We start from the raw sequence: 25017 nt of genomic DNA, 5'->3' as shown, positions 1-25017 counted from the left end.
TTCCTGTTTTTACAAATGTTTTCTCTGCAGAAAGGAAAGAAGCATTCCACCAGTCACTCTGCTGGGCTAGCAGATAAAAGATGAACAAACAGTATTGACCAGTGTGCTGTGGAGGGCAGGGAGCATGGTGCAGCCCCATCATGGTGCCGTTGTAAGCACTCAGACTCCCCCAATAGAGAGAAAGAGCTGTCACTGCAAAAGAGATTCTGTGCAGAGCTTTAAGCTTGGTTTTGGCAACATTTGGTCTCATGAGTTGTTAACTCTTCTTGTCAAGACATTTGCCTTTCTGGGGGCATGGCGTCTCTAGTATTGTCTAGAACATTTTCACCCCCAAAAGTAGGATGGTGGGAAAGAAGGGTCTTTGTCCAAAGAAAGAGTTGGCTGGGTATATCAATACATTTAGGTGTACACTTAGGTGCAGCTACAGGGTGTATGTCTCAGCTGTGTACCCAAGAGGGGAGACAGTCTGGAAGACTGGATGCTGCCAGTAGATCATCACGTGCCTGTGCTTACTGTCCTCAGGCTACACAAGGGTAGGCACATTAGATATCTGGGTACTCAGGTGATAGGTGCATTAAAAGGGGATGAGAAGGAGGCTCTATCTAAGCACTGGTGAAACATAATAGTTTGAATTTTATTTTGGTCACAGAGGAAATTGCAATGATATCCTTTTCAGTGTTGAGCTATTACTGAAACCCAGTCAGCAGTGTCTTGAGAGTTCTTGTTTCCCAGTAGTTGATTATGTTTTGAAAATGTGTGCTATGCTAGACACCCAAGCAGTGGTCACACAGAGATAAATAGAAGACACATCAAAGTAATAAACAGATCTTCTTCCCTGGGTGTGAAAATTGTGATGTTTATTCTGTATTCTTTCATGTCCCCCATCCATACCTTCTATAACTATAGCTGTTTCACAATAACCCCTAATACAGTACTTCAAGCTCCTTCTCATGTTTTCCTCCTGATAAGAGACACTTGATGGTAGGTGTGATTTCAAACAAGCCAAGCAGAACAAGCCACTCTTAGCACCTCCTCAAGTGTCTCTCTCAATAAGGGCAGCTATTTAGGTCTCTCTGCACTGATACTGCTGATTTTCACTAAACCTGGAGGACCATGTATCCTGGGTTCAAATGGAAGAAGTGTTGGCATGGGCAGTCCTGTTCCTTGAGGTGCCCAGGCTTGTGTCCCAGCTGCAGGAAGGCCTCCCAAGACCCTCTGGGGCTAGAAAAGCCATCCAATTGCCAAGAAAATCAAGACCAATTTTGCATATCGTTTCATTATTTTGAATGTTGTAACTTTATTGAGACACCAGTAGTTACCACCTTCACTTTGTTAACCACAAATATATAGGATATTGTAAACACGTGCCGAGGTGGCGGGGTTTGCTGTAGTTGAATTTGAGGACGGACTGGGACGAGGGGAGGAGGGGTGAAGGTACACTCAGGCTTAGACAAGACCACTCAGGGGATCCTGTATGTGGCAGGCCATCCGTGAGTCATCGTATATACGTATATATGTATAGCTTTATATTATACATCTTTTAAAATACATATATATATATATAATATATACTATACACAGGCAGTAATGTGTCAGGGGAAGGGGCAGGGCAGCCCAGATGGTGTGATGGATGCCACAAGGGCAGCAGGGAGGAGTCTGGATGGATGGTTTGGACTTGCTGCATGAGGATACATGCATACTTGCTGCCTCGCTGGGTTCCCTGCCTTGTACCTGCTCTGGAGATCAGAGTCAATGCTCCAATGGAGACTGTCCCACAACACTGCCTTCCTGGGTCCTCCTGAGTGCTCCTGAATGTGTGGAGACACACTGCCCTCCTGCCCTGAAGGGACTGCCAGGACTAATACAGAGGGGACGGGTAATGAGTAGTGTGTAATGAGGTGATGAACAAGGTAGCAGGGACGTAGGTGAGCAGGGATGGGGGGCATGTCAGGATGCTGAAGCCACCGGTAGAGGTGGGGCAAGGCTTCATTACCCCTTTGACCTTTGCAGTCCCTGCTATCATAAAAGTACCTTATTTGGGGACTTGGCAAGATAAGACATCAAGGGGCCATTGCTCCCAACAGGGGATGCGTAATCCTCTGTAATCCAGACAAATGGCACGGCGGGGAAGAAAGCCTTCTTATCGTTTTGCTTATGCAGCCTTCCCTCTGATCTCCTAATCCCTAGAGTGGGACTGATCTCACACTCATTTAGGATCTAAAAGGGACGTGTTCCAGCCAGGTGCCCAGGCCTTCACATGATTACCAGCGGCCCCTTATCAGAAGTTCCCAAGATATGATAACCAACCCCTCAGATAGGTCCATCTCCTCAGAGCCAGCCATATGCCACTGAAACTGCATTTTCAAAGGCAGTGTGCTAACCAGATGAGTACCACCCTCAAGTTTGCCACCACCAACCCTCCCTTGCAAAGGCTCAAAGGAAGTCAAGCCAAGAAGAGTACACCTTCTCCCGTGAGCAAAGACAAGAAGGTGCCCAAGCATCTATTGTTACAGTGTCCCCTGCCATACCAATGCCTCTGCCATAACACAAAGCAAGGAAGAAAGAGACAGAGATGGGCAATAGCCCAGCGTGAAGCTACCTGGCTCATGTCCCACTGAAGGGCTGGCTGAGGAGGAGGCTTGTCCAACCTCAAAGCCACTGAAGCCCACCAGCTGGTTACATGAGGGAAGCAAGCAAAGGATAAAGAAAAGCTTTGTCATGATCACCCCCACATGATGTTTAGCCATCGGTGTAGCTCCGCTGGGGGAAGGGGCACTGATGATTGTTCCGTGCTACACCATCAAAGAGACCCCAGGTAGACCCCCCTCCCTTGCATTCATGGCCTGTACTTCTCACGTGCCTGGACCCTCACCTCAATGAGATGGGACAGGTGATGGGCAATTCCCAGCAGCCCAGCAAATCTTCATGCTGAGAGCTTGTTATTTATAGCATCCTCCTCTTGGTACCCAACCCACACATCCAAAATGAAAGCATGGAGGATGACACAGATGACTCTGGGTAAGTACAACTAGTTTGTCTCCTCCATCTCACCGTTCTTTCCTTTCTCTCCCCCCGGTGAGAGAGGTGGATTGGAAGGAGCTTCCCCCACACTGAATCTCTCAATAAAGTAACCCCCTCCCAAGCCTAAATATTAGGCTGATCCCATCGAAAAAAAAGCCTGAGGGGCTTCCCTCTGAAAAATATCCCTTCTATGTACAGTATTGCTTTTGCTCAGAGCCACAGAGAAAGGTGTGGAGCAGGCAGAAACTGTGCCTGCATGCAATGGAGAGCTGTCCTTCCTTCCCCTTGCAACCCGCAACTCTGTGTTGTCTATGTTGTCTACTCTTTCTCCATTGATGTGGGGCAGCTGTAAAGGAGCAGCGCTAGGAGGAGGACTGGTGACCTGGATGAAAGAGGACTGTGTCCTCCAGATGAGGTGTCTGCATGGCCAGACCTGCATCCTGTCCTCCTGGCTCCTAAAGATGCTACAGGGAATAGGCTGAATGCTTGAGGAAAGTACCGGTGGATGCAGGCGATGGATCTATTCTTGATCTCTGCTTCTTGGGCCAGTGCCACGTGGACCATAGTGGCAACCCAGGGGAACGAGCTCCTCAAGACATAGCCCACTGCTTGTGCTCTGAAAGATGTCTGTGCTGAAGTGGTCCAGCTAGCTACTGCTCAATCCCTTACTTCCAGGCACTGACATTAATTCTATCCTGGAATAAATACTGTGCTTCCAGAGCTGTTTCTTGAAGCAAAATTGTGAGAAGTGTGGAGTAACGTCAATATGAGCTCTATCTGAGATACACTACTGCCACCTAGGTGAGGCTTTAAAGACATGTCAGATGTTGCAGGAGCACTAAGGTAACTAAAAGTAAAGCAGGACCAGTGTTCAGAGCCCACTGTGGCCCCAAACAATTGGAGGGTGGAAATGGAGGGAATTCTCCCATCTTTGCTGACCTTCCCAACTGAGTGGGAGGTGAAGACCACCTTTGGACTCTCCACCACTCACTGCACCCCAATGTGATGCCTGGACACAATAGCTGCATCTCTTTTTGGGGTTCCTGCTCTGTTCCCATGTGCACGTTTGGCCAGAGGAAGGGAGGGGGATGTGGCAGTACCCAAGCAGTGAAAACACCTCTGCATGGAGGAGTGGCCCTCACGGTACTGCCTCCCTGTTCTGCTCTCTCAAGCCCTCTTGCGTTCATCTACAGCAAAACCTGTGAAAAACACTGGATTTTGATTGTACCCGCAAATATTCCTCTTTCCTATCCCATTCTGTCTCACCAAAACTTCTCCAAACAAAGCATCCCCTGACTCACAGTGAAGAGCACTCTCTCTCCCCATCCCTCCCTCTATCCTTGCATGTCTGCATGCCAGCTCAGCCTGCCCCTTCCACCCTCCCCTCCCTGAGCCAATTCAGATGCTCCTGCAGCAGGGAGCAGCACTGCAGCATGTAGCAGCATCACCTCGCCTGCTCCCTGTCAACTCTTCCCTTCCATCTCTGCTGTAGCTCCTCTTTCCTTCTCTCTTCCAAGGAAGACAGAGATGGGGGAAGGGGAAGCCTCGCTCGGTGCCAGATTTTGGAACAGTTTGGTGCCGGGTAGTTCTGGGGGGAGGAAGGGGAAGAGGCGATGGGGAGCATTTTTTCTTTTTGTTAAAAACAATAAATAAAAACAGATGACCCAGAAGGCTGGAGCATAGCTGAGAGCCACCTCCTGTGCCACTACGCATGTGTCTGGCTTGTGCCTCGGCTCGCTGCCGGCAGTGGGAAAGAGGGCAGAAGGGGAAGGGGAAGGGGAAGGGGCATCGGCGGCTCAGTAGTTCTGCGTTTGGTACCCCTGTGTCTCGGTGTCAAAAGCATCTGCTGCAGGGGGCTGCTGGTACGTCCCCACCGCATCCGTCGCATCCTCCTCGTTCGTGTAGGGAGCGTAAGGCATGCCGGAGTCCTGGCTGGGGTCCATGTAGTCCTGGGAGAAGAGGGCCGAGTCGGCACCCAGCCGGAAGCGCTGATACGCCAGGAATGCCTGGCCAACCTTCAGGAGGATGGAGAGAGATGGGAGGCAGAGAGGGGACGGGAAAGAGAGAAAGGGGAGCGTGCCGAGAGAGAGAAATAAACAAAAGGGAGGTTAGTCATGGTTACAGGTTAGTGTGTGAAGCCCATCTGGGAGACAATCCCACAGAAAGCACCGATCCCTTGGCAGGGAGAAGAGGAGGGATATGGGATGGGGCTGTTAGCAGGGGCACGTGGGCACTTGGACTCCAGCAGTCTTCTCAGGGCATCCCCTGCAGAGGTGAGTGGTCTGGCAGGCTATGAGCTGCCTGTGGGGGCAGGGTTTGGGGAATGAGGGGTGGCAGGAATAGAGAAGACACAGCAATGGGGGGCAGAAGGCATCTTCTGGCTGAGACATGAACAGTCATTAAAAGAAAGGCACGAGTGTTACGCAGCATTAGTTAGACTGAGGGAGAGAAGGGGCCAAGGAGGAACACACGGATGGAGCCAAGTGCTCAACAGCTTCCTCCGTCTGCAGCCCTTGTCCCCAGGCTCCTCGTCACTGAGGAGCATTAAGGCAGCAAGGATGGGGAGTTAGGGAATAGTGTGTTGTATTCTTCCTGAAAAGTAATGTCTCTAAGCCGTCGGACAGCCAGAAAGGCAAGGAAGCCCTGTGAGGAGAGAGAGGGGTGGGAGGAGGATCAGTGAGAAAGATCAGAACAGAGCATTTGAATGAAACTGAAAAACAAACACAAAGATCCAGGGAAGAGGATGCCTTCAAGCACACGCGGCTCATGTGTCCAGGAGGACCCTGCAAGTGCTGCAGACACCCCTCTCCAAAAGGGTCCTTGCACAAGGCTTGGTTCCCAACATGCCTTCTGCTGGAGCTTGAGGAATGCTGCTGCTTTCTTTGGCTCTCAAGGTGGGGGTCACACTGCTGTCCCTTGTCTCTACTGCCACCCACCTCGGTGCAGTGCCCAACTACTGCAGTCACAGGTGCAGACTGCATCCCTAGAGATGGGAGAGATGCGACTGCAGCCTCTTGTGGCCACTGAGGACATTTCATGTGAGCCCCCAGCCTGCAGCTCCCTTCTCTGCTTAGCCTCAGTGACCTACAAGTGCTGTTCAAAATCCTTTCATGGACAGGAAAATACAATGGAGCTGCTGCCCATGGGGACCTATGCTGGAGCAACTCCTGAAGGATGGGCCTCATACTACAGAGCCATGCTGGTGCAATGCTTGGAAAGCTGCAGCCTGTGGGAAGCCCACGTGGGGTCAGTCTGGAAAGGATGGTATTCCATGGGAAGGCCCATGTGGAGCATGGGCACGGAATGACCACGGAGATGACAGTGGTACAGACTGACCACAGCTCCCATTCCCACCCCTCTGTGCTGCTTGAAGAGAAGGAGGTAGGTGGGTTGGATGGGGAGGAAGGTATTTTTAGTTCACTTTTAGTTCTCACTGCTACAGTCTATTATTAGTAGACAACAAATGCTATTAATCTCCATATGCTGAGCCTGTTCTGCCCGTGACTGTAACTGGTGAGTGATCTCCTTGTCTTTATTTCAGCCAAGCAGCTTTTTCCAATGCATTTTCTTCCCCTGTTCTTTAGAGGAGGAGAAAGTGGTATAAAGGAGCCGTGCAGCCTGAAACCACCACACTAGGCTTCCCTCCTAACTGCCTCTGCTCCTCCATTTCCTTCCCCAAGGCCACGTCATTTCCAGAAGGAATCACTTATCTTGTCACCTCCCATTCCCCCCAATACAATTGCAGAAGAGCCTCAAACTGACATTGTGGTTGCTTTACTCACCCAGGTGAAAATGGAGAAGAATGAGAATGTGATGGCTGCTCGGGCTGCGTCTCCTCCCTCGTTCATTGGGTTGTCTTCTTCTTTTGAAGCTTGCCACTGGTTAGTCAGAAAGCAGAAGCCAACAAACCAGAGGAATGCCCAAAATGCTTCAGGGGACAGAGATCAAGAAGGTGCGTGTGAGCAGAACATAAACACATCACACTGATCTGCAAACTACAACCCCAAGCAACCCATTATCATGCTGCAAACTGGGCCATGTGTTGGTCATGAGGGCTTTCTAAGCCCAAATGAGCTTGCAGGTTCACTGAGGTATCATATCAAGCTGCGCTGGGTCCCTCTCCTTTTCTGCCCTGTTGGCTGCATGTGGGACTGCAAGGCTATACATGAACCAACTTGAAAGACAGAAGTCCTTGACAAATTCAGATGCTGTGCTCTTGCTCCACTTGTGGTTCCATCACACCACTGCAGATGTAGGGATCTAGGTAAATTGAGCTAACCTTCAGGGCTGGACAAGATCCTGCACAGCTATCAGGATGGGGAACGCCAGGGATCTGGCAGCAGCCCACCATCAGCAGCAAGACAGCAGGGAAGGGGCAGAGAAAGCCATTTGGGAAGCACACCTGAGACGCCGATATCTGAGAGCACTGCCTTCTTGCGGTCCTTGACGCTGCTGATCTGTGGGAAGTAGGCATCCAGAGCCAGGTAGAGAAGGCAGCTGAGGAAGGCGAGGACACCCACGGTAATGCCATAGTTGCAGGCGTTGCGGTTGCGGTTGAAAATGCAGTGCTCCTCTGATTCGTCCAGGCGGTTCACATACCCCTCATTGACAATGGAGCCAAACACCACGATGGAGAACACCTGGGGGACAGGCAGAGGGACATCAGCGCAGGTTGCTCTGGATGAGCTCCACGGAACTTGGGTGAGCCCCCATCCCGGGGCCTCTCCTCAACTGTGGCAGTTTAGCACGGGTGGTTTTATTTGATTTCAGAGGACTAGCTTAAAATAGGGCACATCTAGATGGAGTCTGTTCATCCATCTGATCCAAACCAACGTGAAGCAGCCTCAGCCTGGAGGAAGGGCGGCTTCCCGCAGACACGCAGCGAGGCGATGCACAGTGTAAATGCAGATACAGCTTGGGTGCGGGTGCCTGCGTGCAAGGGCTCCCAGCAGCAGAAATCCGCTTAGTCTGCACTTATTTTCCCACCCACTCCTTTCCCTTCTAGGAATTCCTTGTCTCACTACACATTTACACTCCAATTTTATCCATCTGGATACTGTGCTCCTTTCCTTCTTCGCCTTCCCACAGCCCCAGCTCTTCCTGCTGACCTATAGGTTCCTGCTCTCCCCATCTCCTTGTACATAAGCCCCCTCTCCCCATTGCCCTGCTTCAGCCCAGCCTGTGACACATTCTAACCTTCCTCACAGATTTTGCAGGAGCACCAGGAGTCTTCCCTACCCACCAACAACACTGCAGCAGCGCATTATGTTATATCAGGTAGAATTAAGGATGAGGCAGAGATGCCATAATCCACACCTGCCAGTTTAATCTTTGCTCATCGAATTAGCCTTTCCTCCTGCTGCGTGGCCAGCCATCTCACGCAGCAGGAGGAAGAAGGAAGGAAAAGAAAGGAAGGAAGAGAAAAGGAAGGAAGGAGAGAGATGAAGGCAGCATGCACAAGTTTCTCTTTGCAGGGTGTCTTGAGATCTTTAGGTCTCAAGACAACCCAAAAAGCAAAGAAGCAGCAGCTTGGTGAGTGCAGGGAAAATTAAGTGTTGATAAACACCAAGCCCATACACAGTCTCAGGCTGCCTAGAGAAGCTGTGAATATCCCATTTCTAGAAGTGCTCAAGCCCAGGGGGCTCTGGAAAGCCTGATCTTGTAGGGGGCAGACTTGCTCAGGGCAGGGAGTGGATTTAACTTTAAGGTCCCTTCCAACCCAAACAGTTCTATGACTCAGTGATTTCCCACCGGTGGGGTGGATGTCTCCGGCCCATAGCCCAGATCTCTGCTGTTTGGCCAGTGGCATCCCTGTACTCAGCACTGGTGAGGCTGCACCTCAAGTGCTGTGTTCAGTTTTGGGCCTCTCACTACCAGAAAGACATGGAGGCCCTAGAGTGTGTCCAGAGAAGGGCAGCAGAGCTGTGAGGGGTCTGGAACACGAGTGTGACAGGGAGCAGCTGAGGGAACTGGGGTTGTTCAGTCTGGAGGAAGCTCGAGACCTCATCACTCTCTACAGTGACCTGAAAGAGGCTGCAGTGAGGTGGGGTTGGCCTCTGCTCGCAGGGAACAGAAATAGAGCTAGAGGGAATGGCCTCAAATTGTGCCAGGGGAGGTTCAGGTTGGACATTTGGAGGGATTTCTTCTCCATAAGAGCAGTGCTGCAGTGGCACAGGCTGCCCAGGGAGGTGGTGCAGTCACCATCCCTGGAGGTGTTCCAGAGCCGTGTGGATGTGGCACTGATGGACGTGGTCAGTAGGCATGGTGGGGATGGGCTGGTGGTTGGACCGGGTGATCTTAGAGGCCTTTTCCAACCTCAATAATTCCATGATTCTATGATTCCAAGAACCAGAGGAACCCTATTCACTAGCCCTGACAGCTCTCAACTGGCCACAATGCAGCTGCCAAGCTTGAACATGTATCTACTGATTCCAGTGTTGGTTTTTTTTTACCCAAAGGCTCATCATTCAGTCCCATTTGGATTGCTGACCCTGGGTGTGTTTTTGACAGCAATATGACATAGATAGGGATCCTGCTCCTAACCATTGGGACCACGTGGTTTCTTTGAAAGAGATTTTTATGCTAGGAAATAAAATGACTGATTTGCCCTCCTCCTTCTTCTATTTGAAAATGAAAACTGTTCCTTTACTCAAATCGCCATGAAAAACAAAAGCCAGTAAAAATTATTTCTTCCTGAAGCAAAGTTTTGTCTTCAAAATTTTGGTCTGAATGGTTGAGAAAGGCAGCAAAATTGCTGACAATTGCACACATGGTCTTTCATTGGGAAACCTTGCACACCTTAACTGCCAGCAGGGCTGGCTGATCTGCCTGGCATCACTTGCAGTATTTGCTGTGTTCCTCTGACTTACAGCAGGGCCATCTCCTGGAGATGAGATCCAGGTGCTCCCAGGGCTCACATGACTATGGTAGGATTAGATGACCTTGGTGGTTTTTCCAGCCTTCATGATTTTTTATGATGCTATGACCAACTAAGGCATAAGCCTCCTGGTACTGGGGCTACAAAGTGTGTGCCTGGTTTTCTGCAGCACTAGGCAGAAAGCATACCTTCTCTTTGGAAGATGAGAACAAATTCCAAAGAGACACAGTCCGGTGTTCACTTTCAGTTTAAGGCTCAAAAATGGTGAAATGTCAATTGTCCGAGTCAGGCCAACCTTTGCAACAAGCTGCACTGAGTCTCTGCTTGTCCATTTTTGGTTGAGTGAACCTCTTACTCCCCAGAGACACTTCTGTTTACTCTGACTCTGCCTTGACACACATCTCTCCTCTCATCTTCGGGTTTGCTGCTGACCTGGGAGTGCTCTCCCTGAGCAAAAGCAGCAGAATTATTCTTTTTTGCACTTGCTCCTTCACAGCTGTCCATGTCAACACTTCCTGATGAATCAGCTGCATGCATGAGACTGAAGGGACTGGTTGGAAAAGACCTCTAAGATCACCTGGTCCAACTGCCAGCCCATCCCCACCATGCCCATGTCCTCAGTGCCACATCCACAGTTCTGGAACACCTCCAGGGACAGTGACTGTACCACCTCCCTGGGCAGCCTGTGCCACTGCAGCACCACTCCTTCTGAGAAGAAGCTTTTCCTAACATCCAACCTGAACCTCTGGCACAATTTGAGACCATTACCTTAAGGCCATTCCACAGATTGGGAAGAGAAGCTTGGCAGGATGTCTCCTTACCTTGGTGCCACTCCCCTGGGGACTGAATCCAGAAGTTTTACTGCACACTTAACCCCAGCTGTGTCTTTGGCACAGGTGGTGGGTGGAAGCTCACTGTCTTTGCAAGGCATTTCAGACCAATTAAATACTCAATATTTCCTAGGTTGCACAAGTTGTGCATGTGCCAAGATAATCCAGGCAGCAGGTGCAGTGTGAATGCCTGCCTGGATTATAAACAAAACACCACAAGCCTGCAAGAATAAAGCGTTTATGTTTCTGTCATCAGCACATCTGCATCACTTAAAAAGAAATGCCAGCCACCCTCCTTCCCCTGTGCACTGCCATTCCTCATTATCTGTTGGACTACAGCACCCTCATTTTCCACTGCAAGTGCCTGGTAGCATTCAGGGAAGCCCAGAGCCAGGCACCTTGTACAGCTGACACAGACAGAGGAACCAAAAAATGAACTGCATCCCACCATACAAAGCCTTGTTTAAATCCTGCCGGATCTGCTCTGGCTAGGCAGAACCTGCTGAGCATCATGTGAGGTCTGTGCAATGCGCCCATCCCCAGGCATCATGTGATGTGCCCCGGCACCCTGCGGGGATTTTCCGGCACCTCCTCCCAGGAATTTGCCACAGTTTCTTCCCCAAAAGACCTATGACAGCCTGAGCAGGGACAAGGCTATTGAGTTAGGGTGTCCTCCAGCCATGAGCCCTGCTGCTTCCTCCCCTGCTTTATTCCATTAGGGAGAGGAAACAGTTCAGTGACATAACATCACCCGTGGGACTTCAAATCCAATCCACCTCAGGCAGAACAAAGCGATGACCTCTCCCATGCTGATCTGGCAGCAACGAGCAAGAATAAATCTATTTAAAAACGCGAGGATGAGGAAGAGAGCAAACTGAGGAGATGATGGGGTTTTCATCTGCACTCATTCACCCGCAAACACAGCTTCTGGAAAGCATCAGAGAGCCCTGCACAGACGTGGATTATTATTATCATCCCCATCGTTAAATCTGCTTGTATTTAGCTCATTTTGAAGAAAAACACACGCGGCTTTGGGCGCATGTGGGAGCAGCAGCCTGAAAGCAGAAGGCCTCTGTTTAACTCCCAGCATTCTGGTAAGCCCTGATCCCAGAGCACTGCCCACCCCTGTGAATCCCCCCTGCTTTTCTCAGCTCCTGGAGGCAGTCCTGGCCAGCAGCCATGTGGCACCCGCCTCTCAGCTGAGCTGGAGCAGGTGATGCTGGGGGGAGCAGCTCCACATCCCTAATTCCTGCCCTGGGATCAGAGCAAGGCTTTCCCTGCCAGGCAGGTTTTGTTCACCATTAACCCTTCTGCTGACCACCATCACCTCTCCTCCAACATGCTGGGACCACATAGCACACTCTTCTCCATCAGGGTCTGGCCCTCAGGACCCTCTGGAAGGATTCACTTTTATTTCAGAGCAACCACAGCCATTTGCTTTGGCTCCAAGATCCTTCCTGGCAGTGTTGTGCTGGGAAAAGCACTACATGCCATACTCAGCCCCAAACTGGCTGCACACATCCACCACCCTTCTGCTGGCACAGCCTGGTGCCCTATTCCCAAAATCCTCATCTCACCATGAGTCCTACCAGCACACAGTGGCCATGGCAGCCAAAGCCATCCAAGGTGCACATAGTAAGGGCAGGAATAAGGTGGGGACTGCAGTTGGCCCCAGACTCATCTGCTCCAATGCTAGGACAGCGTTTCAGTTCACACTTTACTTATTTATGGAGTTGGTTCTATGTTCAAAGCCTGAGGGTTGCATCCTTCCATTGGTGTCGAGCTGCTCTGTTGGCCAGCTCTGAGCAAATCACAAGTGGAAAATTTTGCTTAGCAGGTACTATTTTGGACAAAGTCAGCCATAAGCAAAGAGGCAGTATGGGGAGTAATGCCTTAAAAAAGCCTCCAGAGCATCCAAGTAATCTGAGCTCGCTGGATAGGCTCTCCAGAATTGCTAGCCTTTGCCACAGCTTAGCATCCTCCTTTCCAAATATACCCCGTCCCTTCCTCCTCTGCCAGCCCATCTGCTCCTGACCCCATGGCCCTCCACTGCTGGCAAAAACCAGCACGGCCACCTGTTGGTACAACGCCCTACACTCATCCACACCTCGATGTCGCAACCAAGTTTGCTACAGGGCATGACCCAAGCACAAGGTCACTTCCTTGGGAAGCAACCATGGGATGTTCTGCTCCTTGTTAAAGCTCATCACATGAAAGTGGCTACATGGAGCCTCCAGCCTTGAGCATTTGAACTCCCTCCCACAGGGAGTGAGAAAGGCAAAACAACCATGAACTTGTATTTTTTGAGTGAAATTACACCAATTCATGGAAGGGCCCTGGAGGTGCTCAAGAACCATGTGACACTGGTTAGTGGGCAAGGTGAGGATGGGCTAATGTCTGGACTAAGTAATCTTAGAGGTTAGAAATAACCTTAATGATTCTATGATTCTATAACGGTTCTGGTGCTAGTCACAACCTGAGACAGGACTTCAACACCCATTAGAACCCTTCATGGTCTCAAGGCTCAAAGACAAATTCAGGACTAAATACATGGGAGGCAGCTTGAGGCTCCCTGGCCAGGAAAAGTAGGCGGAGGAATCCATGGCTGGGGAGAGAAAAGGCGGATGTGCCACTCAGGACCACCTTGCCAGGTCTTGGCTGACCCACAATGGATGTGACCTCCTCAGTATCGTGCAGGGCTGGTGAGCCCCATCCTGTCCTCTGCCAAGGTCAGAACAGCAGCCATAGGGGAACGTTATGGGGAGATGCTGGTCCCCAGAACGTTCTCCTTGCTGTGGGCTCAGGGAGCACAGAGATACTCTGGAGCAGAGCAGGTGCCTAATAAAAATACAGATAACCTGCTCTCTCTCTGTCTCACCTTTGGGAAGCCAGAACCCCGCAGTGCTGAAATGAAGTCATGAAGGAAAAAAAAAAAAAAAAGAAAGAAAGGCAGAGAGGGTGAGAGAGAGAGAGAAAGAGAGAGGAAATTCTGCCACTGAGATTAGAAGCGGGAGAGCCTTTGTAGGTCACACTCCGTCCATCATACTCGGGTAGGCAAAGGGATGGGGCTGCGCACCCCATCTCAGCCCCAAGCCTGATGTCAGTGAATCCAGACATACGGACAGATGGATAGACACCTGCATTAATGACATCCTCAGCCATCCCAGGGCTCTACAGCCACCCTCACGTCGCAGAACCCTGAGGGACAGACAGCAGCCCCATATCCAGCTTCAATTCCCCGTTCCCGCTTCGGTGCTTATTTCATTTTATTTCATTTATTTTGCCCCGTGGGTGCCAGCACGCTCGTGCCCTCTCTCCTCCTCCCTCCTCCGCTCCTGACCCAGACCTCAATCTCTCCCGCGCCGACTCCTGCCGCAGCTCGCTGCCTTAATCCCAATGACCTTCGTACGGAGACACGCGGGGCCGGCAGCCATAGGATGGGGGAACGCATTAGGAAGAGCAGCAGACTGAGAGGGGAAAGGAAGAGGAGGGAGCACAGACTCCCTCAAGCTCACCTCTGCCACTCTGTATACCCCAAGGCATCACCTCCAGCCTGCTGGTACCCCGCATCCCATAAACCCCTCAGCCAGGCGGAAGAACACATAGATCCCCCAAGCAGATGGAGATGGACGGAGAGCCCATCCCGGCTCACCCCATTGCTCCCCAGGGCTGCAGTAGAGCGCTCTCACCCCGCACAGCCCCATGTGTGGCCCTATGTCTCTGCACATCTGCGTACCTATGGCTGTGCATCTAGGGGGCTGTATGCATACGGATGGAGGTATATACGGAGATCAGCACACCTGGAGGCAGACGCGGGCATGCAGAGATATATGTCTATGGATGGAGACGGATCCCTATGGAGACGTGCGTGTGCGCGGATATGCCTCTCCAATACATGCGGAGAGCTATGCGTGCACGCACGGATGACAAGCAATACGTATTACAGCATATATAACATTCAAAGCAACACGATAATCTGTATTATATAACCGCACACACACACGCACATGCATGCGCGGGGGGAGCAGAGGGCCCCGCCGCTGCGCCCCGCACCCCCGCCCCGCTCCCCCCCGCTCCGTGCCGCGGCCTCACCCAGGAGAGCAGCCGCAGCAACGTGTGCGGCTGCCGGAGGAAGGCCTGCGGATCGAAGGCGCCGCCGGCTTTCCCCGCTCCGAAGGCGCCCCCGTCCATGGCGGGGCCCGCGGTGTGGTGCTGCGCGGGGGGCTCGGCGGGGCCGTGCTGTGCCGTGCCGAGCCGGGCAGCGCCGCGCCTGGCAGCACGGCGGCGGCGGAGGCGAGCCGCGCGCTCCCGCCGCGGGGCCGCGCCGCACGCGAGCGCGCACTCCCCCTCACCTCCCTCCTGTCTTGCGGCCGCGCGCGGAGCTCTGAAGCGGAGAGCTTACAGAGCAGATCCCACCTCGCCTCCCGCCGCTCCAGCCCGCGTGGGCCCGCGTTTCCCGCGGTGATGCGCTCTTAGGCAGTTAGCATTAGGGTTTGGGATGCTTTTGGGGGTGTCCCCAATCGTCAGCCACCTCTGAGGGGAGTGGGAAGAAGTTTAGGCTGTTGGGGGGCATCTGGGAGATGTCACAGCTGTCAGCGAGGTGCCTGCGCTCTCCTCTCCGTCGTAGAGAATCATAGGATGGTTTGAGATAGAAGGGACCCTTAAAAGCCATCTGCTCCCACTCCCCTGCAATGAACAGGACACCCACAGCTCGATCAGGGTGCTCAGAGACCCTCGAGCCTGACCTTGAAATTCTCTATGGATGGGACATCTGCACCTCTCTGGGCAACCTGTGCCAGTGCCTCACCATCCTTAACATAAACACCTTTTTCCTTTTATCCAATCTAAATCTCTGCTCTTTTAATTCGAAACCATTTCCCCTTGTCCCGTCCCAACAGACCCTGCTACAGATTCTGTTCCCCTCTTAGAGCCCCCCCCCAGATACTGAAGCATCCCTACAAAATGGTGGCAGGTATGGGGTGGCCCTTCATTGTGTGAAGACACTCTGCACCACATCTCCACTGGGCCAACCACACCTCCAGCTCTTCTGAGAAACTGAGCTCAAAGGCTGATGAAGCAGCATGACAGGTCGGACCGCTTCTGGGCCTGTCACCTCCGGGTCATGCCTGAACACAACCAGTTCCATGGGGAACGTGCTCAGCTTGCTCCAAGCACGGGCTTGTGTTTTTGGCAGAACCTATGAGCCAGCCCTGCAATGTGACCCAGCTGTGCTTTGTCTTTAGCTCTCAGAGCAGGATCTGGCTCTATAGGTCGGTGTTTGCTTCAACTCTTTAATGTTTGCAGTAACTCGGTATAACCATAATGTGCAGCCCTTCTGCTGCCATCCCAGCAGTGGGAATACAGGTGGCTTTGGCAAGAGGTGTGTGCAGGGAGGAAGTGGCTGGCCCAGGGGACACCACCAGCCTACAGGATGCTGCCCCAGTGATCTCCCTGCAGAACACTCCTCATGTCTCAGCCACCCAGCCCCAGAATTACAAGCTTTGGGACCTCGATCAAGCTGTTTTTGTCACCTGCCCTGGAGCTCCCTACTCCCTTTGCTTTCCATCCACAGGGTAGGTGTCTTGTGTCTCAACCACGTAAAAAACATGACAGCCACACGCTGACCATTGTTATTGCAAGCGGTGACTGGTTCCTTGTGCTTTTACTGTCCAGGTAGCACTTGGGATTAAAGATGACAAGCCTACAACCCCACACCAAGGATCAGAGCCACTTCAGGTCATATTTCAGCCAGAGTCATGTGTCAAATCAGTTATCCTGCAATGGCACTCACACCGTTTCAGGTCTAGGGAAGTCTGAGTTTCAGCAGCCTGGTCCTATCCGATTTCCTGGTGCCCACAGAGGGAAAGTGAATAATTTAGCTTCCATCCTCCATCTCCCTTCCTGTTCAGGTTTCATCTGTGTTTCACTCCTGTGCTGATGTTTCTGTGGAACAGCAGAGCCAGCATCAGCAGTACACGGAGCAAGAGAAATAATGTGTGTACAGTATGAATGATAAGATCTCCAGACAGGTCCCACAGTAAGCCTTATTTTTAGTTCCCCTTCTGAGGCATAACTTTAGCACTTACGTTGTTGATATTGTCTATTACTAATTCAGCAGTAGCACAGAGAGGCCCTAATTGAATTTGGAGCTGTGTTGTACCATGCGCCATGGAAATACACAGTGGGACACAGTTCCTGGAGAACACACTATCTGCTTGAGAATGTATCCCTGCGAGAAGGAATTTATTTGATCTCCCTTGGTGTTTTAAGATATGCAAATAAGCAAAACGGCTGCCAATGTTAGCAGGAAAACCTATTTTATCTTATGAATTTTTAAATATCGTGTTTCCATTTCTTTGTTGTTCCTCTGTTTCTTCACATTGCCTAACATCTTTTTTTTTTTAAAGTGTGATGAAGATTTGTCAAGCACTGTTTGAGTTACAGATCATTAGGAGATTCATTCAAGAAGTTGCACAAGGTGTTTTACTATATACTTCTCTTTTTTTTTTTAATGAAAATATAACATTGTCTGTATGTGTATACACACGTTTTCAATAAATTCAGCAAGGTATTTAATTTTTTTTTTTTTCATGGTTCTGTTACAGAAGCTTCATTCCAGGAAAGACTTATTTGCTTCAACGCTTTTACCTAAGGCACTCTTCATTGGCTGCCCTGTATATTCAGTGCTGTGGAAGAAAACCAAACACATCCAAAACTAATTCATAAAATTCAGCTAATTCATATTTCCAAGCTGGCTCAGCAAACTTTGTTATGCTGTGACAACCGTGGGTAGCTTTGCATAAAGCTTCCAGCAGCTCAGCCCGCCTCTGCCTTGGGCTTTCCGTTCTCATGGATGCTGGTGGGCAAGTTACAAACCAATGCTAGCAAAGCTCCTGCTGCTCCCTGCCTCATATTCTCCCGCATTTCATAAAATCATTGAGAGTGGAAAAGACCTCTAAGATCACCTGGCCCACCCCCCATGACGTCCTCTGACCACGTCCCTCGGTGCCACATCCACACGGCTCTGGAACACCTCCAGGGATGGTGACTGCACCACCTCCCTGAGCAGCCTGTGCCACTGCAGCTCCACTCTTTCAGAGAAGAAATCTTTCCTAATATCCAATATGAGCCTCTCCTGGTGCAACTTGCAGCTCCACAGGCTGAAAAGCTCCCAACAGTCTGGCTGCTTCCTGCTCCTGATACCACCCAACATGCAAGCAAAGGAGCAGTAGGCCGTGCCAGTGCCATTCTTTTTCCAGGACACTGCTATGGGAGAGGTGAGTTGTGCATTCATGGTGGGGTCACCGTCCCTGGAGGTGTTCCAGAGCTGTGTGAATGTGGCACTGAGGACATGGTCAGTGGGCATGGTGAGGATGGGCTGGCGGTTGGACCAGGTGATCTTAAAGGTGTTTTCCAACCTCCATGATTCTGTGGATGCATATGAAGGCCACATCTGCATGTGAGAGGCTGCTACGCTTCTGTTAGGAAAATTTCTGCTGCAATCAGCTTGCTCAATCATCTTCATCAAAAAAGAGACAGAATAGAGTCTTCAGCTCTCTTCATTTGAATAACGAGAACCCATAGGGAGCATCCACTCTGTGGAAGTTTTTTTAACCAGATCCTTGTGACTGAAATTCTTCTTCTCAGCTTTTTCTTTAATTTGCTTTGCAGGGACCTCCTGTCCTTCCTTTTTTCTTCCCAAATTTTATTTGGGAGAATATTCCCAATATTTATTTGGCAAGGACACCTTCTCCTTGTTTTTCCTTCACCCTGCCAAGCCTTACTGCCGCCTGGAAAAAGCAGGTCGACGTGGAAAGAGGGACGCAGACATAGATGCGTAGCAGCAGCGGGTGAAGAAGACGAGGTGAGCACTTAAGAAATGTCAATGCTTTCTCCGGGACAAGATGGCGCTCGCTATCCCAGTGCGAGCCTGCTGCGCCTTCGCCACCATTCTGACCCCACTCCCCTCCCGTAGCTCTGCGCTCCCCCTTGCTCTCGCGAGATCTTGCTCGCGGCGTGCTGCGTCACCTGGGGCGGGGCGGTTATAAATACAGCCTGCGCGCAGTTCCTCGCTCCTTCCGGCCCGGCGCGGGGACAAAATGGTGGGTGAGCGTCGTGGCGGTGGCTGGGCCCGGCCTTGCAATCCCTCTGGTATCGCTGCCATCCCTGCCCCAGTGGCTGCCAGGCCCTCATCCAGCTGCCCCACCGCCCCTGCGGGAGGTGGTGCGGAACTTATTTTGGGGCTCTGTCACCGTGGGTGGGCGAGGCCTTAGCGTGGGATCGCGGGCGGGCCTGGTGCCCGCGAGTGTGGGATTTCTGTCGAGGTGGTAGAGCAGCTGCGAGCTCGTGGTCACTGGTGAGGTTTGCGTGCCTCTTTCAGAAGGGGCTGGGGTGTTTTTCTGAGGAACTGCTGGCAGTATGGGCTGCTTGCCCTCATAGCCAGGCCACGGTGTGCTCCAAGGTCAGGAGTGCCGATATCAGTGCTTAGAGTTGAGCTTTGTCCCTCTGGCTGTGGAGAGGAGCCGAGTGCCCGCATAACTGCATAACGATCCCTCTTTCTGCTGTGGGATCCAATTGCATGGTGAGGAGTGTCGCTCCCATGCAGTGGTATTGTGCTGGCAGGCTTTAGTCTTACTGAAGAGTCAGAACTACATTCTGGGCCTTGCCACGAGGTTCCCGATCCCAGCAGAAAGCCCTTTTGGAGACTGATATGCCTTTTAATGCAACTTTTGTGCTGGTGCATTTTTTAAAGCCTTTTCATTATTACTGTTTGCATATTGGATATTCGTGAATCTCTGAAGTAAGCATAATATATTTATTTTCTCTTTTTAGTCTCACCGCAAATTCTCAGCTCCCAGGCATGGGTCCCTGGGCTTCCTGCCCCGTAAGCGCAGCAGCAGGCACAGGGGCAAGGTGAAGAGCTTTCCCAAAGATGATCCCAGCAAGCCTGTCCATCTCACTGCCTTTTTGGGGTACAAAGCTGGGATGACTCACATTGTCCGTGAAGTCGACAGACCTGGGTCCAGTACGTATGACTCTTCCCTTATGAATGGCAAAAGATAACCTACTTCTCATAGGTAGCTGTGAATCTTAATCCTGCCTTAGCTTTGCACCTTGTTCAGTAGGTGATTCTGCTGAGTGGGGTGAGGTATAAAGAAAGCATCCCAAACCATTCCTACTTCATCATGAATGATATCTAGCAGCAAGATCTGGCACTAGTTGTCTTGTTAGTGGTCCTCTTTCTGACATGCATGACAACTTGCACAGGAGCCTCATGTTTTAGTTCAGCTGTACTCTAATGTGCTATTTGAGGATTTTTCTTGATGGACAGGTCTAATTAAATCACCTGCATCATACCTTTGTGAAAGGAATTTGTCTCCTTTAAGCTTGAAACTGAGAGTGAGAAAGAGCAGCTGCTGCTGGTGTTAACCCATATTTCTGTCTCACTGCAGAGGTGAACAAGAAGGAGGTGGTTGAGGCAGTCACTATAGTAGAGACTCCTCCCATGGTCATTGTGGGCATTGTGGGCTATGTGCAGACTCCTCGTGGTCTCCGCAGCTTCAAGACCATCTTTGCTGAGCACATCAGCGATGAGTGTAAGCGTCGCTTTTACAAGAACTGGTAAGAGAGCAGGACTTTCACTTGTTGACCTATTTTTTTCTAGGTTGCAAATTACTGCAGTGTAGCTTCTTGATTCAGCTTTTCCAATGGTGGCATTTGGCCTTAGTGTGAGCCAGTGTAATAACATGGCGTGCCAGAGCGGGGTTTCTGGGAAGGTGACAGCATAGCATTAGTGCTATTTGTGACACGGGGTGACAGTCCTAGTTTTGGCCTGAGCTCTCCTTAATAGGCTACATGTGATGATACTTCGACGGGCGGACATAAGGAAATCGCCTTTGGCGTTTGTTGTTGAATGTCGAGTCCTGACTGTAGCCCTGTTTTCTCAGGAAAGGGGAGGATGAATGTTACTTTTGATTACTGTTCCGGGCACTGTTGCTGTGATTTCAAGTATGCACAATTTGCCTGAGAGTGGCTCCAGCGTGTCTAGAGCTCACAGCTTGTTTATGAACTTTGCAGGCAGGGAAAATGTCAGAGTAGTGCACAGATTGTTTCACGGGTATTACAGTGATGACCTTATTGTCAGCCATGGCTCAGGCTTACGGGGGGAAACTGCGGTGTTGTGTAGCAGATAGCAGTCATCTGACACAATTGCTTTAAAGATCTGTTTTTCTGTTATTGTTCGACATTTCTCTACAGTCTTTTGTCTTCTGTACTGTGAATATTAATGTGCTTTGGGATTCATGGCAGCTCCGCTCAGCTTTGGCAATCTTGCCTTTGTCTGATGAGCTCCAGGCTCCGCTTGCCAGTGGAAAAGACTGCTTAGAAGCTGGCAATGAGCTACAACTGGCTAAGGTGGCAGCTCCTTCCGCTCGTCCCCTTTCCCTGCGGGATCGATGAAGGGCTTAGCCAAACCTTGTCTCTGCTCTGCTCCTGAAGGCACAAATCCAAGAAGAAGGCCTTCACCAAGTACTGCAAGAAATGGCAAGATGACGAGGGCAAAAAGCAGTTGGAGAAGGATTTCAATAGCATGAAGAAATACTGCCAGGTTATTAGAGTCATGGCTCACACTCAGGTAAGTTTCCAGAGTTCAGGTACACAGTAGGAACAACTGAGATGGCAAGAATAAAGCCTGCTCAGTCTCAGCAGTGAGATTTCTACCCACCCCACAGTGTAATGATAACTGTTAAGCATTGAATCCCAATGGTCTTCATTCTGTATTAAGTGTACACTCACAGTGTGCATGAGTAGCCTTGAGGGGAACCACAGACAGTCTTCTACAGCTGTGCTCAAAAGAGGCTGAACCATAATGGGCACTGCTTGGTCTCGGTCAATGTTGATGCCTGGCTCTCAATTCAGCAACAGATGGAAATAGACCAGATACTTAACTTTGTGCGGTTGTGCAGTTTGAAGCTGTTCTTGCAGGGGCTGGAGTTACTCAGGCTTTCAGTGGCTTCTGTGGGGAGCCAGTGGAGGAGGTGTTTTGAATGATGCTGGTGTCTGTCTGGCTGTTGAGTGTTGTGTCAGGCTTTCTTGAGGTGTAATTAAATCTATGAGTTAGCTATAAGCACAGTAAGATGTCTAATTACAACTTTGCTGATTTTAATAATCTAGTTTCCAATATTAGACACCAAAGACAGCATTGAAGCTGCTGTTAGTACTCCTAGCAATCCCTCTGTTCTAAATATGGACTATAAGTGTGGCTGCTGTTCAGTTACAAAAAAAAAAGATCAGGCCAGACTGGACTGGTACTGGAATAGTTGATACAAGATCAATCTGGAAGAACAGAAATTGTCATCCTTTGTTTTCCAGATGCGTCTGCTTCCCCTGAGACAGAAGAAGTCTCACCTGATGGAGATCCAGGTGAATGGTGGCACTGTTGCTGAGAAAGTGGATTGGGCTCGGGAGAAACTGGAACAGCAGGTCCCTGTGTCAAGTGTCTTTGGCCAGGATGAGATGATAGATGTCATTGGAGTCACCAAGGGCAAGGGGTATAAAGGTAATTACATGGAAGCTCTGTGGAGTCAGGGCGCGCGTTTTAATAAAATCCTGGCCTTTCGTTCTCACAGCTGAGTGGGCCAAGAGCTGAGCAGGTATTGCTGTCACAGTTCGGTGATGAAACCATGGAATAAGCGCTGGGCACAGCGCCTGACATCCGTGAGGAGTCATTCCATGCTGCCTTCCTTCTGAGAACGCTTCCTAGGGACAGCCAGGGAGGGGACACGCACAACTTTAGGACAGTGTGCTTCAAGAAGAGCAATTCCTGGAGTGCTGTGTCTAGGCTTCCCTTTTGTTGCTCAGGGACAGTGCTCAAAAGGTCTTCTGAGCTCGGTTTGAAAACTGAAGTCGTCACAGCTTGACAAGAAACATAAACACTGCTTGGGTTTCTTGTTCCAGGTGTTACCAGCCGTTGGCACACCAAGAAGCTGCCTCGCAAGACTCACAGGGGACTGCGCAAGGTGGCCTGTATTGGTGCGTGGCATCCTGCTCGTGTGGCTTTCTCTGTGGCCCGTGCTGGTCAGAAAGGCTATCACCATCGGACCGAAATCAACAAGAAAATCTACAAGATTGGCCAGGGTTACCAAATCAAGGATGGAAAGCTGATCAAAAACAATGCGTCGACTGATTATGACTTGTCTGACAAGAGCATTAACCCTCTGGTGAGTTGTAACAGCTGTGTGGAAAGAGTTGCTGTCTTCTGAGGCAATTGGGTGTGGTACAAGATGTGAAATGATTGAATGAAGAGCACTTGAGGAAAAAACTCAGCTGCTGTGGGTGGTGGTGCTGCTGAGTCATTCTCAGTATTGACTTGCATAACTTTTGCTTACTGCATTTAATAATTGGCAGCTGTATCAAAGGATGCTAGGAATGACACATGTAAATAAGGAATAATTCAGCCATGAAAGCAGCCTCAACACTGCCAGTGTTCTTAGCAGAATTCATATAGCAGCAGGTAAACTGCTGTAGCGAGAAACTTCTGCAGTGAAACACAACAGAAAAAGGGGTTCTCAGTGAGTGAAGGAATGGCCAAGTTCCAGGATTGGTGCAGGATCCTTAGGCTGTGGGCACATGTAATGGCTGATCTCACTTCACGGCGTGCGCTGACTGTTTTCTCCCTATCCAGGGTGGCTTCGTCCACTATGGTGAGGTGACCAATGATTTCATCATGCTGAAAGGCTGCGTTGTTGGGACCAAGAAGAGGGTCCTAACCCTGCGCAAGGTAAGTAGGGTTGGAACAGCTTCTGTCAGCTGCATTGCCTCTGGTTCAAGTATCTTTGCTTGCTGCTGTGGGGATTCCTAGATTCTTTGCTGGTGGGGGCTGATCACTGTTGTACAAACTATGAGTTGGCTTGTTAGCAAATGCTCCTTGTGTAATAGCAGCTGAAATATGAAGTCAGAGTGACTTCAGTGATGATGAGGAGAAAGTCACCAGCTTTCTGACAGGTTGAAAGGGTGCTGCTGCTGGACTCACCTGGCATCTCTCTTGTAGTCCCTGCTTGTGCAGACCAAGCGTCGGGCCCTGGAGAAGATTGACCTGAAGTTCATTGACACAACCTCCAAATTTGGTCACGGCCGCTTCCAGACAGCTGAGGAAAAGAAGTCTTTCATGGTAAGGATATTTTCTAAAGCTGGCAAGTCTCTCGGTGTTGCACACATCTTTTTGTGTTGGCACTGCCTTTGGCTTAAAGCAGCTCCTGGTGGTAGTGTTTGCAGTGGACTGTAGGTGGTATTTGCCATGTGGCATGCGAGGAAGTGGAGCTGTAGTCCCTGTGCTGCTTCAATGTCAGTCCTTTGCAAGGGCAGTGTGCTGGTCAGCAGCTTGGTAGATGCCCAGGTGCTTCCCCACTAGGTGGCACCAACGTTTCTTACTTAAATTTGGAGTCTAATTTGATGCAGCCTGTCAAGTTTGGCTTTCTGCTGAAGCTTTTCGCTTCCAGCAGGTGGCATCATTGAGGCATTTTATTTGTAGTAAGCGGAGAAGAGTTTATTTAAAAAAAGAAATGTAATGAAACTGCAAAAAGTTAATTGGTTGTGGTTATCAGTGGAATAGACTGTTAACATTTCTTCTTTTTTCTCTTCCAGGGACCACTCAAGAAAGATCGTATTGCAAAAGAGGAGGCAGCTTAATCTGTAGAATTGTCTTGTGTTCTGCAGCCTGTGCGCTGCCAGATCAAAAAATAAAGATTTTAAAGAATCTAACTTTGTTTCTTGGTTTACATATAGCTGCATCAAGTCAGGCACTCTGGCTGCAGGTCTTATGCACGGGATCAACTAAACAAGAACCTCCCATTCACCAATACCCCAGTTCTAACAGGATTCTTGTAATGAGTAAGGGACTGCCATTGCTCTCCTCACCCTGTGAAGATCTTGGTGCAGAGCAGGGCTCTATGTGGTTGTGTGAAGTAATGTAGAATACCTTGGGAGCTGCAAACACCGATCCTCTGCGTGGTAGCTAGGGCTCCTTTGCATTGAGCTATGGTTAGAATTAATGGAACTGTTTTAGGTAGTTGGTACAGCACTGAATTTTGCATAAGTGCCTGTAGTGGGTGGCTGGCACTTCCAAGTGACAAATGGAACTTGGGTAGTACTCTCAAGCTTCTTGGTGATGGGAAATGGGCCTGCCTGGGAGGAGAGGAGGGTGATATTTTCACCATGATCCCTCAGTCTAATGCCAAGGAGGGAGCGCTGTGTGTGCTGCTGGTGTTGCGTTACCGGCTGGCTGAAAATATT

At 50.3% G+C, this 25017-nt stretch overlaps 2 protein-coding genes, 1 long non-coding RNA gene and 1 other non-coding gene across 5 annotated transcripts in view; 3 read left to right on the top strand and 1 right to left on the bottom strand.

Moving 5' to 3' along the window:
• The window catches only part of LOC128073600 (uncharacterized), a 46251-nt gene extending 28133 nt beyond the window's left edge, over positions 1-18118 (top strand). Inside the window, exons 2-3 of the long non-coding RNA XR_008202787.1 lie at positions 9210-9233; positions 18045-18118. This is a non-coding gene — a long non-coding RNA (uncharacterized LOC128073600). The remainder of the gene's footprint in view (positions 1-9209; positions 9234-18044) is intronic.
• Positions 1268-15009, bottom strand: SYNGR1 (synaptogyrin 1). 2 transcript variants are annotated; one of them, XM_052668665.1, is made up of 4 exons: positions 14821-15009; positions 7424-7661; positions 6804-6949; positions 1268-5036 (listed from the first exon to the last, which is right to left on the bottom strand). In XM_052668665.1, the coding sequence occupies exons 1-4, from the start codon at positions 14917-14919 to the stop codon at positions 4818-4820; spliced, it is 702 nt and encodes a 233-aa protein (XP_052524625.1). In that variant the 5' UTR covers positions 14920-15009; the 3' UTR covers positions 1268-4817. The 2 variants fall into 2 exon arrangements, with proteins under 2 accessions (XP_052524625.1, XP_052524626.1); XM_052668666.1 differs by having other exon boundaries at positions 4919-5664.
• Positions 18119-18764: 646 nt separating the features above from the next.
• RPL3 (ribosomal protein L3) lies at positions 18765-24486 on the top strand. Its single transcript, XM_052668661.1, has 9 exons — positions 18765-18830; positions 19561-19753; positions 20181-20349; positions 21226-21361; positions 22099-22285; positions 22684-22946; positions 23411-23506; positions 23777-23896; positions 24370-24486. Exons 1-9 carry the CDS (start codon positions 18828-18830, stop codon positions 24412-24414), a joined length of 1212 nt encoding a protein of 403 aa, XP_052524621.1. The 5' UTR covers positions 18765-18827; the 3' UTR covers positions 24415-24486.
• On the top strand, positions 22391-22483 carry LOC128074124 (small nucleolar RNA U83B). Its single transcript, XR_008202991.1, has one exon. It is a non-coding gene; the product is annotated as a small nucleolar RNA U83B (small nucleolar RNA).
• Positions 24487-25017: the final 531 nt, after the last annotated feature.

Source organism: Tympanuchus pallidicinctus, unplaced genomic scaffold (assembly GCF_026119805.1).
Source record: "Tympanuchus pallidicinctus isolate F22 unplaced genomic scaffold, pur_lepc_1.0 scaffold8, whole genome shotgun sequence".
Lineage (NCBI taxonomy): Eukaryota > Metazoa > Chordata > Aves > Galliformes > Phasianidae > Tympanuchus > Tympanuchus pallidicinctus.
Note: the sequence above shows the minus strand (reverse complement) of the source record. Positions and strands in the feature narration are given on the sequence as shown.